The 16,527-nt window shown below is 36.5% G+C and overlaps 1 protein-coding gene across 1 annotated transcript in view; it reads right to left on the reverse strand.

Moving 5' to 3' along the window:
• MYO3A (myosin IIIA) overlaps positions 1 to 16,527 on the reverse strand; it is a 204,354-nt gene that overhangs the window by 58,128 nt on the left and 129,699 nt on the right. Inside the window, exons 19-23 of the mRNA XM_028507652.2 lie at positions 13,871 to 14,024; positions 12,935 to 13,023; positions 10,852 to 10,981; positions 4,655 to 4,734; positions 1,402 to 1,479 (exon numbers count right to left, since the gene is read on the reverse strand). Of these exons, the coding sequence (XP_028363453.1) occupies positions 1,402 to 1,479; positions 4,655 to 4,734; positions 10,852 to 10,981; positions 12,935 to 13,023; positions 13,871 to 14,024 (531 nt within the window). The remainder of the gene's footprint in view (positions 1 to 1,401; positions 1,480 to 4,654; positions 4,735 to 10,851; positions 10,982 to 12,934; positions 13,024 to 13,870; positions 14,025 to 16,527) is intronic.

Genomic DNA, 16,527 nt, shown 5'->3' on the forward strand with positions numbered 1-16,527 from the left:
GATTATTTCTCTCCCTCTTTTTCTTCCTCCTTTCCCCCTCTCTAAAAATAAATAAATAAAATCTTTTAAAAAATGTGTCTGTAAATTCTAAAGGCAACTGTAATTAATAGATTAAATTATTTTTGATATAGTTTATAAGTAATTATATCCTCTCAGGGAGACTTGCCAAATTATAATATTTAAGCACACAATCTAGTTTCCTGCTTATGCTACTAATTTCCTTATCTAGCTCTTTCTTTATAGAAAGAATAAAAGTAAACATACTTTAATCCCTGTCAGAATCATCTCCTACTTTAACATAAGGACTGAGAAGTTAAGGCAGTTTAATATGTAGGACATAGTTATAAAAATAAGCAAATCCATGTAAATTCTCTAATCTGCTTTAGATTGATAATTTTCTGATTTATTTTAGATTTTAAAAATCATAGAAATAAGAAAACTGTTATGCAGCAATACCTTATTAAAGCAGCAGCCAATTTCCTAAGTATAAAAAACTAGTAGCTGATTAATTAAATATATAACATATTAAGATAATCATGGTTCAATTAAATGTAGAATACCAGAAAACCGGTATGTTAGAGACCAGGATTATAGGTAGTTGGCCAGGGAATGAATGTGTGGACATTAATGGCTGTTGATGGCTGGATCTCTTTCAGTGCTGGAAATACAGAAGCCTACAGTTAGTTACAAGGCCAGAGCAAACCAAACGCTGGCATTGGGCAACTGACACAGCATTGGATTCGCATGGCTTCCTCTCGGCCCCGAGGCTCAGATGTGATCTCCGTCACATGGCTGGGTTTGTTATTTTGGAGCCCTTTCTCATTACATTTATCAGTGAGTCATCATTCCTCTAGCCTTGCAAACATCTGCCAGACAGTGTAGATACAAAGGTGATAGACAAATCTGTTGGTAAGCTGGGCAAGAGCTTCTTGCAGTTTAGGCACTAGTTTTCCTTAGGGACCCAGTGGTTACTCTGTGTTCATTCTTTTGAGGTTTTCACCTTATCTGTGTGCAGCAAGACATGGAATGGGAATGAATGCTCAATCTTGTCCTGTCTGTCTATCCTAAAATTATTCAGGAGTGGGAAGGAGCATTAATAGTTACTGTAGCATCAAATTAAAAGCCCTTTTTAAGTTTTATTCTGGTGGAAATGCATTTGGTTCTATGGACAAATTTTAATCCAGGTATAAACCCTCTATTAAGATGGACCTAGTATACAGTAATTTTACAGATTTTTGAGTGTATACTATAATACATCCTATATCTAACAAATAGTAATTAAAACACAGTAAAAATTCTTTTTTTGTTGATAGCACACTATATTACTAACTTTTGATCTGTCACTCTCATTTAGAATAAATAACACCCTTAAGCACAGCATATCATAATTTAATATCTTACCCTAAAATATGATGCAACTGTTTGTGTCTTCATGTTGGTCGTCTCTCTGGCGTGACGTGTGGTTTCTCCAGTTTCACCCTAAGAAGACCAAGGGAGACAGTGATGCCTCAGTACTGACTGTGCTTTGTGATCCACAGGGAGCACATGGAATTTTCCTTCAGGTTATCATAGTCTATGCATTCAAACACATAAGGCAACAAAATGTCACTGATATTTTTTCTTTAAGGTAATTGTTTTTTCTTTTTTGATTATATTTTATTGATTATGCTATTACAGTTGTCCCAATTTGACTCCCTTTGTGCCCCTCCAAAGAGTACCCTCTGAACCCTCAGGCAATCACCACACCATTGTCCATGACCATGGGCCATGCCTGTAAGTTCTTTGGCTATTCCACTTCCTATACTGTACTTTACATCCCTGTGGCTATTCTGTAACTTCCTACTTGTACTTCTTAATTTCCTCACTTTTTTACCTATTCCCCTTAATCTCCTCCCATACAGCAATCATCGAATGCTCTTTGTATCTATCCATGACTCTATTTCTGTTCTTTTTGTTTGCTTAGTTTATTTTTTTTTAGATTTGATTGTTGACACATATTTATTGCCATTTTCTTGTTCATAGTTTTGATCTTCTTTTTCTTAAGTCCCTTTAACATTTCATATAATAATGGTCTGGTGATGATGAACTCTTAGGTTTGATTTGCTTTTTTTTTTTTCTTTGATTTGTTTTGTGTTGTTTTGGGGGGAAGGGCTCTTTATCTGCCCTTCAATTCTGAATGATAGCTTTGCTGGGTAGAGCTCTCTTGGTTTCAGGTCCCTGTTTTTCATGACTTTGAATATTTCTTGCCAATTCTTTCTAGCTTGCAAAGTTTGTTTTGAAAAATCAGCTGACAGCTAAGAAAACTCGTCCATAGGTAACTAACTGCTTTACTCTTGCTGCTTTTAAGATTTTCTCTTTATCCTTAACGTTTGGCATTTTAATTATGATGTGTCTTGAAGTGGGCCTCTTTGTATCCATCTTGTTTGGGAAACTCTGTGTTTCCTGGACTTGCATGTCTATTTCCTTCACCAAATTAGGGAAGTTTTCTTTCAGTATTTTTTCAAATAGATTTCCAATTTCTTGTCCTTTCTCTTCTGGCACCCCTATAGTGTGATACCGGACTGCTTGAAGTTGTTGGAGTGGCTGCTTATACTAGCCTCATATTTTAGATTCTTTTTTCTGCTTGTTGTTCTGATTGGTTGTTTTTTTGTTTCCTTATGTTCCAAATCATTGATTTGATTCTCAGCTTCATCCACTGTACTGGTGTTTCCCTGTAAATTGTTCTTTATTTCAATTAGTGTATTGTTCATTTCTAACTGGATCTTTTTTATACTGCTGAGGTCCTCACTAAGTTCCTTGAGCATATTTATTATTAGTGTTTTGAACTCTGCATCTAAAAGATTGCTTATCTTGATTTTGTTTAGCTCTTTTTCTGGAATTCTGATCTGTTCTTTCATTTGGGCCATGCCTCTTTGTCTCCTCATTTTGGCAGCCTCCCTATGTTTGTTTCTACATATTAGGTAGAGCTGCTATGATACTCTGTGTTGGTAGTGTGGCCTAGTATAGTAGTTGTCTTGGAGGATCCACTGACACAGCTACCCCTATAACCCAAGCTGGTTACTTGACGTGCACCTTCCATATGGGCTGAGTACACTCTCCTCTGTAGTTGAGCCTTGATTGCTGTTGGTAGGTCAAAAGGAGGGATTTTGCCAGGCCAGTCAGCTATAAGGACTGACTGTGACCACTGACCACCACCCTATGCCCTCCGTGGAGGGTCAGCTGTTACAGATGCAGGGCTGTGGTGTTTCGATGTGGTCTGTAGCTGTCCACTGGGTGAGCAAGCTCTGAGGTTTCCTGGGTAGTGCAGGCCAAGCTCAGTCCCCACTTGTGTTCTGTCCAGGGCTACCATACATGAGCTATAAAGCAATCTGAGGTGACTGCTACATTTGCCGAGCTTAGGAATTCCCAGGCAAAGCCATTTTGTGAATCTATGCTGGCTGCTGCGAGTGCTGGGCCTGGGGCCACTTAGCAAGAGGACAGGTGCTGGGGGCTCACTGAGGCTGGCTGTTGCATGTTAGAGAGGATTTAGGAAGTTGTGAAGCATGAGCCTAGACCAGGCATTCATATGGAAAAGTTATTGTTAACTACTTGGGTGGGTTCATAATTGGGTGGAACAGAGTCTCAGGGTATCTCCAGGGAACAGAAAACAGTGTTAGCCAGGTTAATGGAGTCTCAGATATAGATCCTGCCTGCCAGTTTTCTGACTCTGTGAGAGAGGGGATGGAGATTTAGAAAAGGGACAATGTCCCTTTGTCCCTTTTGGGGCAGTGGTCCCTCTGTCCACCTTTCCATCTGGGAGAAAGCTTTCCTCCCACTGCCCTCCCACCCCCTGCTCTCATTTTAATGGCAGACACTTCAGTTCTTCCCTGTATGCCACTAGTCCGTTTCAAGCTGCTGTCCCAGTGCTGGAGTTCACAGGGATTGAGTCTGAGTAAGTCTGTGTGTGAGTTATTTAACTGTTTGGGACTTGAGAAGTTTCTTCCACTAACTCAACCCCCACTGGTTTTTGCAGCCAGAGTTATAGGGACTTATCTTCCTGGCACTGGAACCCTAGGCTGGGGGTCTAATGTGGGGCTGGGACTCCTTACCCCCAAGATATCCTTCCCAAATTTTTACTTATTACACATGGATGTGGGACCAGCTCGTCCCATGCTCTGCCCCTCCTACCAGTCTGAATGGATGTGGTTTCTTTAATTCCACAGTTGTTGGACTTCTACTCAACTTGATTTGTGACAGTTCTGAGTGATCTTTGTTCTACAATTTAGTTGTAATTTTGATGTGGTTGTGTGAGGAGATGAGCCGCATTTACCTATGCCACCACCTCAACCAGAAGTACTAAGGTAATTTTTTAAGGTAACTGTTCAAATTCTCATTGGAACTTGGGTTGGTCATGCATAGGGTGTGGATATCTTTTATTTTTGCTAATACATTTTTAGTTTGTTTTAGTGTAATGTTAAAACTAGCTATAAATTAAGAGTTAAGAATATATCAAAAATGCATGATTATTTTAGTATCTAGCAGTAATACAAACATAACATAAATATCTGTTTAAGCAGAAAACAAGATCAAAGAGAAAAATGAAGAAAAAGACTTTACTTTTAGAAGCACGCAAATACTGCTATTGTAAGTGATTCTTAAAAATGCATTTTCTTACCTTTGTCAGGTTGACTGATTTTTCTGAAATTCTCATTTGATAGTTTATTACATTTTTAGTTTTTGAATGTGGAAGATTACCTATTAGAATATAGATAACAATAATATATCTTTTAGAATTCTCATGGCTAGAAGATTTTCCCCAATTACTTAAATATTAAAATTAAGCATTGTAGATCCCAAAATATTCAGACTTAAATCATTAGTTAACTATTTATTAAAAAACTTAAATATCAAGTAATATTATGTAAAGATTTATAAGAAAATTTTAATTCAGGAAAAAATCCAGCTTGGAGAATGGAAAGACAGAGGTAAATTTTGGATTTCCTTTTAATTGCTATAAAATATAGGGTGATTGTGACAAGGAAGTGATTTGCTTCTTTTGTGTTTACATTAAATGGCATCTGAGATTTTCTTTAACACAAAGACAAACTATATAACTGGCCTAAAAATCATGTAGATCATTAATTGCTATGAAGGGGTTATAGTGATTCAAGTATGGCTGAGAGCACTGGCGAATTTCAACCTAATATTCAGAAGTTTGTGCTTGGTGCGAGGGCTATATAAATGTTTACAACCAAAGGTCATGAAAATATGATGGTGTAGGAAAAAAATAATGACCTTCAAAGCCAAGAAGACCTGGGTTTGAATACCAGCTGTGGTACTTAAATTGTGTTACAATGGGGTATTTACTTAAGTCTATGGTTGTAGTTTGGATCCATAAAATGGGGAAAATGATGTCTACCTCACAGAATTTTGATGCAATATGATAGTATGTCTGTCACATGGTAGGCACCTGGAAATGTTAGTTCACTTTCACTGTTCTCCCACACCTTGCCAAGCACAATAGGACAACCACCCACAATCCAAAAATTTATCATTCTAGCAGTAATGTTCAAAAATCTCCAGAATTGGGTATCTCTTTGGAAAGAAAATTTCTCCTGCTCTCATTCTCTTAGGTGATAAGCAGAAGAAGCTAGATGTTTTGGGCAAATCCTTCACGTGCTTTGTGGTTGAAAAGGTGGCTCTGAGATGATGGTAAGGAAGGAACTCTGCCTGGGGTGTGGCCCACAGCGCTCTGCTCTATTCACCCCAACACCCACTTCCCTGCTGAGATGAATGTTTGCAGCAGCTTTTGTGCTGGGCTCACACTGCGCACTGCATTGTTCACCCTTCAGATGTGAAACTTATTGAATACAGAAAGGTAGAGAGAGATAGGAACAGGTGATCTCCAGATAAGAACTTCAAGGATTTCTATTGTTATTATTAGGATTACCAAGGAGTTTTAGGAAAAAAATTATCACAGACTTAGAGATTTCTTAGAAGCATGATGAATATACAAATTGCTAGTAGCACATTGATTAGGACAGACTACTTAATAGATACTTAGTATTACCTAAATGAAACCTAAAATTTTAAGTTTATCTAAAAACTAAAAAAACAGAGTAAATTTAGTAAAAGATTAATAATTTCATGTTAATAAAATGTATATACTAGTCATCAAATCATTTAACAAGCAGTAAAATTCTTTTAAAAACCCATCTCTGCATTTTGATAGGAACTAAAATTAGCATAAATCTTAATTTTAGAAAATAAATCCAGTTTGCTTTATTGTCGGCCTGATGAACAAACCTATGATAAACCAAACCAGAGATGTGAGCTGCAAGGAACTGTGCCACATTTCCCCTTAATAATGGCTGAATTCTTTCATATTTGAAGTCATAAATGCAAAAGGCCATGTCCTATTTTAGAATCTCGAAGACAGCTTAAATGCAGGGTTGAAGAACCTGGATTTTCAAGCCTACTTCTCTGAGGTGACAGTGGAAAAGTTGCTCAACATTTCTGAGCCTCAATGTCATCTGTGAAAGGATTTCTTCCACAGAGTGCTATTAGGAGTAAATAGAAGTACTTGGCATAGTACCTAGCACAATGCAATTTTAAAACAAATTTATCTATTATTTTTGTTGTTATTACTATATGTTTGCATAGCTAAGTGAATATAAAGCCCATATACTTTTGATGGGTTTGAGGTTTTGAGTTCCTGATACGACTTTTGACTATGAAGTTCTCTTCAGCTAGAGAACGAACTGTTCTGCTGATAGTCAGGAGGCATAATGTAGTATTAAAACTTGGCTGCATATTTTATAAGGGTGAAAAACATGAAGTTAGATGCATAGATGCTGTAGGTAGATACAGAAGGAGACAGTAATTGTGAAACTCAAAATTGAAAACTTGCTTCTGGTTTTAGAAGCAAAAAGATAGACTAGATTAACTGAAATGAGTAAAAAAAAAACAAACCCCAAGATATATGGAACAGTTTTTTTCTTTTCTATGTCTTTAAATCCTTACCCAAGGCTTTACTGATTTTAAAGAGAGGGGAAGGGAGGAAGAAAAACATGTGAGAGAGAAACATCAATTGGTTGCCTCCCATATGAATCTGCAACCTAGATATGTGTCCTGACTGAGGTTTGAACTTGCAGCCTTTTGGTGTATGGGCCAACACTCCAACCAATTGAGCCACCCGGCCAGGGCAGACATCTAACCATTTTAAAGTGTATAGTTCAGTGGTATTAAATACATTCATAACGATATGCAACCATCACTGCCATCCATCTCCATAGCTCTTTTCATGTCCTAAAACTGAAACTCTGCACATGTTAAATACCAACTACCCAATCTCTTATCCTCTAACCCCAGATAACCATAATTCTGCTTTATGTCTCTCAGAGTGACTATCTCATTTGGGTGGAATCATACAATATTTTTCTAGGGGGAGCAGTTTTTACTCATTGTGAATAAAGCAGTCCAGGACAGTGATCCCTGACAGAGGGGAAATAAATGAAGTGAGCCCTGTGATTCCCCCAGATTTCTCTTTCTGAAGAGGTTTTAAGCTGAAATGCAGAGAGGGTAAAGCCTGGGTAAAGAATAGGTGTGACCAATACAAAACAAATAGCAAGATGGTAGGATCAACCCAAATGTATCATATTAAATGTAAACGTTTTGATCACCACAATTAAAAGGCAGAGATTTTCAGACTGGATTTAAAAAAGCAAGGTCCAACTATATGTTATCTACAGAAAAACCCCTCTAAATAGAAACACAAAAATGAATTGAAATTAAATGTGTAAAAATGCCATTCAACCATGAATCACAAGAAAGCTGGAGTCTCCATATCATTATTAGGCAAAGTAGATTTCAGAAAAAGAATATTACCAGAGGTAAAGGGTCACTTAATAATAATAAAGGGGTCTATTCATCAAGAAGATAAAACAATCCTAAATTTTTATGTACCCACTAGTAGACCTTAAAAATACATGCAGGAAAAATGATTGCAATGAAAGGAAAAATCAATAAATTGACCACTGTAGTCAGATATTTCAAAACCCCTCTCTCAGCAATTGATTGAGCCAGAAGAAAACCAGTAAGAATAGAGAAGATTTGACTAATATTATCAAACAAGTAAACTAACTGACATTTATAGAGCACTCTACTGAACAGCAGCAAAATATACATTATTTTCAAGTGCAAATGAAACATAAATGAGGTGGAACATATCCTGAGCCATAGAAATGTTTCAATAAAATTAAACAGATTAAATCATACAAAGTATGTTTTCTGATCAATATTGAATAAATTAGAAGACCATAATAAAAAGGTGTCTTGAAAGTCCCAACATATTTAGAAATTAAATATAAGACTTGTAAATAACATATTTATGCCTATATCTATATTAGAAAAGAAGAAACATTTTCTTAAATCACTGACCTTAGCTTTTTATCTTAGAAATTAGGGGAGGAAAACAAAATACCCAAAGTAGACAGAAGAAAGAAGGTAATAAAAATAAAAGTGACAAAAAATCTACAAATAGAAAGCAAAATCGATAGAGAATATCAATGAAACCATAAGCTGGTTCTTTGAGAATACCATTAAAATTGATGTCAATCTATCAAGAATAAAATGGAAAGGGTAGAAATTATCAGTCTCAAGAATGAGAGAGCTGATATAGCTTTAAGATCTACAGACACTAATAAAGAAATAATATAATCAAATTGATATCAATAACTTTGACTATACAGATGAAATAGACAAAAATTTTAAAAGATACAACCTATTAAAGCTTATTAAAAATTAGATAACTTAAATAGCTTCATATTTATTAAAGAAATTGAATTTGTCATTAAAAACCTTCTCACAAAAAGCCCTTTGGGCCCAGATGGCTGCACAGGTGAGTCCTACAAAGCAACTTAGAATGATAACAATACTAATTTTACTTTTCTTGAAAATTGAAGAGGAGGCAATACATCCCAATACACTTTATGAGGCCAGTATTATTCTGATTCCAAAATCACAAAAAATAATTAGAAGAAAGGAAAACTACAGTCCAATATCCATGAATATATATACATATATTCTATATTCTTAACCAAATATTATAGAATATTATATATTCTTAACCAAATGTTAGCAAATTGAGTCAGGTAGTACGTTAAACATCCAATGCAGCATGACCATGTCTAGATTTTCTGAGGAATAAAAAGTTGATATAATAGTCAAAAAGCAATCAATGTAACTGACCATGTTTACAGATTAAAAAGTAGACAAATAAAATATATCAGATGCAGAAAAAGAATTTGACAAAGTTCAAACATGCATGTCTGATAAAAACTCAGCAAACTAGGACTAGAAACTAACTTATTTTTCCTGGTAAAGAACATCATACTTAGTGGGGAAAAGCTGAATGCTTTTGCCCAAAGATCAGGAATAAAGTGAGAATGTCCTTTCTTGCCACTTTTATTCAATATTGCATTGGTGATTCTAGTCAGTGCAACCAGGAAAGAGGAAGAAATAAAAAGCAAACAGAAGGAAAAACAGAGAAACCCTTTTATTTATAAATGATGTGACCATCTATGTAGAACATTCTACAAATATTACCAAAAAATAAATAAGTAAATAAATAAATAAAACCTACTCTAATAAATGAATTAAGCAACATTGCAGGGCAAGAGATTAATAGACAAAAATTAATTAAACACTCAGAATTTGCATTAAAGTTACCATTTATAATACCTTAAAATGTGATATACTAGCAGATATTTTGAAAAGGATGTGCAAGATTTGTACACTGAAAACTATAAACTATTGCAGACAGAAATTAAGGAAGACTTAAATGGAGAGCTACATTGTGCTTCCTGATTGGAAGACTCAATATTGTGATGATGTCATTTCTTCTAAAATGAATCTAATAGCTTCAGTTTATTCTAAAGTCTCAATGGGATTTTTGGTAGAAGTTGACAAACACTCTAAAAGTTATGTGGAAAAGCAAAGGCATTATAATTGCCTAAATAACTCTGAAAAAGAACAAAGTTGGGTAACATACTTCAGATTTCAAGCTTTTTTATAAAGTTACTATAATCAAGAAGTATGGCACTAGCAGAAAGATACAACTACCAGTAACAGACAGTAGAGAGCCTAAACATAGACCTATTCCTGTAGAGTCAACTGCAAAAGAAATTCACTGAGGGAATGAACATCTTTTCAACAAATGCTAGAACAGTTGGTTAGAGGTGGGGAGGAGTAGCGGAAAGGATTACAGAGGGTCATGAAGACACATCAGTTGGGGGTGATGAATAGGTTCATTATTGATTGTGGTGATGTTTTACAGGTGTTTATGTACGTCTAAACTCATCAAATTTTACTGTCAAAATATGTGTTGTTTATGTCAGCTATACCTAAATAAAACTATTAAAAATACAGAGAACAACTTTAAATGCCAGTAAAGAAAATAACCTCAAAACACATTTTTTCTACTTAAAAGCAAATCCAAGAATGTATATAGCTGAATGGAACAAGACCATGTGAGTTTTTAATAAATCAGGCAGAGCTCACTAAACCAAAATGCTAGTCACTCTGAAACAGGCAATTCTGATCTCTCTGGAGGGGAGCCTATTCTTCCTGTGAGCAGCTAGGGCATCACTTATTTTCTGGGGAGTGCTTCACTTTCTTTCATGAAAACCTGCCTTCTTTATGTTTTAGTATTTTCTTCAGGTGATCAGGCAGAGGACATTAATAATTGCATATTTAATGAGCTGAAAACAAACCAACAAAAAATTGAGGATTTTACTCATGAAAATCACAATCAGAAACTATTTGATCAGGCCTGAGAAACCTTTTCATTTAAAGGAAACTGTCTTAGCTTACCTGTTTTTGTCAGAGGGTGGTTGACTAGTTGCCGGATTACACTGTTTTCTGATGACCTCAAAAGTAGCACAATATCAGTTGGAAGAGTGTCTCTATTTTTAGCTAAGAACCCACTTGCATTATAGAGGACCTGTTGATAAAGTATGTTATCATCGTCACAATCAGTGTCACTGTCACATCATCATCAGTAGATATTTACTGAGAGTTTACCCTTTGCTGAGTGACAGGTATACAGAGATTTATAAAGGTAGTCCCTTATAACCTGGATGGAAAAGCAAACCTCTCCCTGTTTACAGTAAACCTTGTCAGAGAACGATTCATCTCACTGATTTTATTTGGATTGAAATGAAAAGAGAAGTCTGATTCCTCCCATTTGGTGCATTTCTGACAGGTTGGGGGTGGCGTGCAGGAAGTGCACAGGGGCCACCCAGGCATTCTGATCTCTGTGATAATCGGTTCACTGCAGCAAATTGGTCATTACACATTTTGTCTCCATAGTAGTGTGGTCTAAGTCCACTGTGGGTGCTCACATTTCTGGCACTACCAAATAATTTAAAGACTTTCTAAAGATCAGTGTAACCCAAAGATTTCTGTAAGATGGCTCTTGTTATGAACTGAATTGTGTTCCTCTAAAATTATTATGTTGAATCCCTAACCTCTAATGTGACTGTTTTGAGAGAGAGTCTTTGAGCAGGTAACAAAGGTGAAATGATGTCATAAGGGTGGGGTCTTAATCCCATAGGACTGGTGCCCTTATAAAATGAGGAAGATACATCAGAGATCTGTCTCTCTTCACCCTCACTCACATGCACACAGAGAAAAGGAGATGTGAGGACAGAGCAGAAAGGCAGTTGTCTTCAAGCCAGGAAGAGAGGCCTCACCAGACACCAACCCTGCTGGCAACTTGATTTTGGACTTGTAATCTCCGGAACTGTGAAAAAATAAATTTCTGTTGTTTAAGCCCCCCTAACTGTGGTGCTTTTGTTATTATGGCAGCCCCAGCAGACTGATACAGTTACTAAAAAGTAGATAAAGTGATCATAGGCAATCGTTAATGGCTGTTTTAAAGGAGGCTTTAAAAAAATCAGATGCTAAAAATCATCAGAGAGACTATATTATAATATTGAGATTTTTTTTGTGTGACAAGTCTGGGGAATATTACAGTTCTAGTAAACTAGAGTGCTCAGTGTTTGGCATTATTTTATTTTGTTTATGCATTTTTAAGTCATTGCATTCTTTCCTGATTTTAATATCTTCTTAGTCCTCCCATATTTATAACATCATTGTGAGGGAATGACCTGTTATCCTCTGCAGAAGGGAAGGAAAATGTCCTCTGGGTGCTGAGGTTTGATCTGGTGTGGGAATGTATATTTGGTGATGCATAAGCATTTCTTCTTCTAACTATGCACCAGTCCATTAGCCAATTTCATCTACCTGGGTTAGCTTAGCTCCCTGACCATACCTGCAGCCTGGCTCCTCCTCCTGTTGGGAGGGAGGAGAGACAAAGGCTGCAGTGAAGAGAGAAGTGCCTAATGTCTGAAAAAATGCAGTTTATAATAGATGTTCCCAGCTATCACTAACAGAAGGAAAAACTAGGTACCCACTGTTAACCAATCTTACACAAAGCCAGATGTCAGCATCAGAAAGACAGGCTGTTCAAGGCTGTCTTTTCTTTTCCTTCTTGTTTTCCCTTAGTTTCTTAATAAAAATTCCCTAAAAAAACTATTACCTTGTGTTTGCTGAACTAAGAAGGATTTCTATTTCCTTCCTTCCTTCCTTTCTTCCCTCCTTCTCCCTCCCTCCCTCCCTCCCTCCCTCCCTCCCTCCCTTCCTTCCTTCCTTCCTTCCTTCCTCCCTCCCCCTTTGCCAGATGCTAGAAGTGGTCACCTTGGAGTGGGAGTGGCTGCAGAAGGACAGGGCAGACTGCAGGAAGCTGGAGAGCAGAGTTGGGGGTAGACAAGGGACAAAACAGGTAGCTATCTCACTGTAACCATCTGTGTATATTTTGGGCCATCATTTCACACCTACCCTGATCATTCAACAACAGACTAAAGAGAAACTCATAATTCTTCAAAGTTCTTACCTTTCCTGCAAAATGGTGAATTCCAAAACTAAGTTCCATTCTTTTGGGCCTCCAGAAATACTGCGATTTTAGGTTATCTTCAAATTTTTCTATAGAAAAAAATTAAACTCCAATCTCAATTATGCAGGAGATCCTCAAAAAATACAGATTGACAGAATGATCTCTTTCTTAATAAAATGGACAATGTGCAGTACAAGAAAACTTTACATAGCTAATATATGCAGGTATGGAATATATTTATAAATGGTAAGGCAAAACTCAGTATCATGAATTCTACCATTCTGTTATAACCCAGAGCAGTAGTTTTCTAACCTGAGCAAGTATCAGAGTCCCCTGGAGGGCCTTTTAAAAACACAGATTGCCCCCTGGCTGGTGTGACGGTGCACCAGTGGTTGAGTGCTGGCCTGAGAATCAAAGGGTTGACGGTTCAATTCCCAGTCAGGGCACATAGCTGGGTTGCAGGCCAGGTCCCCAGTAGCAGGTATGTGAGAGGCAACAACACACTGATGTTTCTCTCCCTCTCTTTCCCTCTCCCTCCTCTCTCTAAAAAATAAATAAATAAAAAATCTTAAAAAAAACACAGATTGCCAGGTCCTACCCCCAGAATTTATTTCCTTCCCATTAGCTCTTTTCAAATTCTAGAACTTCCTTTTGCCTTGTCTTCTAATTTCTAAGGTCATTTCTGACCTATGGTTGGGGGTCTGCCATAAAGTAAGGAGAAGTTCAATGTCTAAACTTACTTAATTGGTCATAAAATTTTTCACCCTATTCTAAATGTTCACTAGTCCAGGTATTAGATCCAAAGCTTTGTCTTTAAGGCTTTGCAGGCTTTATGACAGCAATTTCCTTCCAAACAATTACAAATCTATTTTTAACCATTCAGAATTAGATGACTGTATCAAAAAATGACATAGACATACTGGATTTAATACTCACCTATAAGAGTCTGGTCAGTGGCCTTGGGAAATCTACTTTCTTCATCGAGTAGGGATAGTAAGCCCATTGGCTTCTGCAGAAACATATCTAGGAGGGGCCGGTTATCTTCATATTCAATAACTCTGGCATCAATATCCTCATTTACATATTCATTCTGTAACAAGAAATGAGACATACAGAAAAATTCACATTACCAATTCACTTAAAACTTTGTGAATAACATGTAGCTTTATAGTAATAACCTAAACCCCTACTTTACACAGTATAATAAATCACTCCCTCTGACCTTGCCCTTAAACTGAGGGTGTCATATTTTTCTCTCTCCAGAAGTGGTAGTTCATTACAGTCAGCGCTGATTCTGCTCTGCATAGTAACAAAAAGTTTCTAGTTGCTATGCTACAATTACAGACAGTTAAGGTTTCAAAACGTAAGGGAGTATTGATGAGCAGTGACAAAATTATGTTCCAGAATTTATAGAATATCAATTAAGTATATTTTAGGGTTATACTTCCCCCAATCCAAGCCTTTCATCTAGTTCCAGATATGAATCTTTTACAAACATTTACATAATGTTTCAGTCATAACAACATGTACTTCATTAGAGTAGACAGCTGTGGATCACAAAAACAACAAATGGATTTAGAACCAGGAACAAACAGGTTTGTATCTGGGCTCTGACACTTAGCCAGCTGTATAATCCTTCGGAATTTTCACACTCTCTAAGCTTCCATTTCCTCATATACTCACATCTCATCAACAATGAACAACTCAGTGGAGCTCATGATATTCATCTAACAAAGTAAAAATATCTGGCACATTAATAATAATTTGCCATTGAGTATATTTAAGATGCATAAAATAAAAAACAATGAACAACAGTTACTGTTCGATCATGGTTCCAGAACAACATAGGTCTGATGATCTCTTTTGCAAAAGAGACATGAAGAATTATGTGATTGTGTGTCTCTACACCTTTGCCTTCTTGCTCTGTCCCTACTTCACAGTCTGTAGAAGAGAGGACATACATGACATCTGCACGATGACTTGCAGCAATGTTCACATGCAGGGCACTCACCAGTTCTCAGGTAGGAAAGCAGCTCTTACTCTGAAGTGTATCAGATAACCACTGACTCAGGAAGAATGTCCCTGCTCCGCTCACAGATTAAAATTACTGGCTATTTTTCTTTAAATGTTTAATTTTAATTTTATATATTTTATGTTTTTAAATTCATTAAACGCCATATAAGAAGGATGGGAGTAAAGGACAGAAAATTGTACTTGAACAATGATTAAAATAAAATTAGAAAAGAAAAAAAAGCACTGTGTTAGTTAATAGACAAAAAGATGTTAAATCAAATTCCTTGTCTGCAATGAGTTTAAAGTATACAAGTATCTTGACTGATAAGTTTAGTAAATACATATTCAAAATGCAAGGTAAGATGTGACAGATAAATGCTGTGCACCATGCACTACAAGAGTTCAGACAGAGAGAGAACTTGTGTCTGGCAACTTCATGGAGGAATTAGGTCAATGGCAGCCGGGGCATTTGATAAGCAAAAGTTTTAGTCACTACTTTCAGAACCTTATGAAATTGAAATCTCATTTCAAGGGTGTCACCAGAAAAAAAAGGTACATGTGCATTTTTAAATAAAACAAAGTCTAATACATAAAAATGAGACAGAACCAGCTGGTCTAAAAGGCAGGTTACCTGAAAGATATTTAGTTTAACCAGTTCTTAAAAAAACGGGAACAATGTTTTGAAGTTTCATAGTTTTCTCAGTGGAAGGTAACCTTGGAGCAGTATGCAGACCTACAATTACTTTACTATTAGATACATTATGCAGACAGCATGTTATAGCTTAAATGGCAATTGCAAAGTTCAAAGGCGGTTTTGTATGTTTTATATAGAAAAAATCAATATCAGAACTTTATATTGATTAAGGTCCGAATCAATGCATTTGTCTTCTCTATTTGTGTGTCAAAATCCATGGCATGCTTTTGTGGCAGGCCTTACAGGCACAGATGAGGAACTTGGAAACAAGGGGATCCCCTTTCAGATACTTGTTAGCATTACGAACTCCAGGCACACCAATGGAGAAAAATGCTATTACTCAGATTTATAAAGCACTTTCAGCAAAACGATCATGACTAAAACAACATATTATATATTTTTACAGCAGCTAAGATCTCAAAATGCTTAGTTGTTTTTAAGCATATGTAGATAAATGAAGCTCATCTACCTCCTCAGAAAGTCCTCTGCTTTGCCCTGTGCATTAAAACTACATTTAAAGCAGATGAAGGAAGTTATTAACTACAGTGAAGCTGAGCTGTTTAGCATATGTAACCCCTATTCTGTTCACATTGCATGAATTCTCTTTTGAAAAAGGTTGGATGAATTATCATTTACAGAATATATCAAGGAGGCAAGGAAACCTCATCTCAGTCAAAGTCTCCCTTGTTTTTCATGGAATTTCGAGTGTGGGTTGTGAAAGGATGCACTAGCAAGAAAGCCCACAGAAGGTGCACTTCCATAGCTATAGGTCTTAGACAATAAACTTAAATATTTTGGGCCAGTCTGTGATTTCAGGAGAGTTTTGAGATGACTAAATTGAGTCTTCAGACTCATAGCGTAGTGTGGAAGGGCATTTACCACAGGC

Source organism: Phyllostomus discolor, chromosome 1, assembly GCF_004126475.2.
Source record: "Phyllostomus discolor isolate MPI-MPIP mPhyDis1 chromosome 1, mPhyDis1.pri.v3, whole genome shotgun sequence".
In the NCBI taxonomy this organism is placed as follows: Eukaryota; Metazoa; Chordata; class Mammalia; order Chiroptera; family Phyllostomidae; genus Phyllostomus; species Phyllostomus discolor.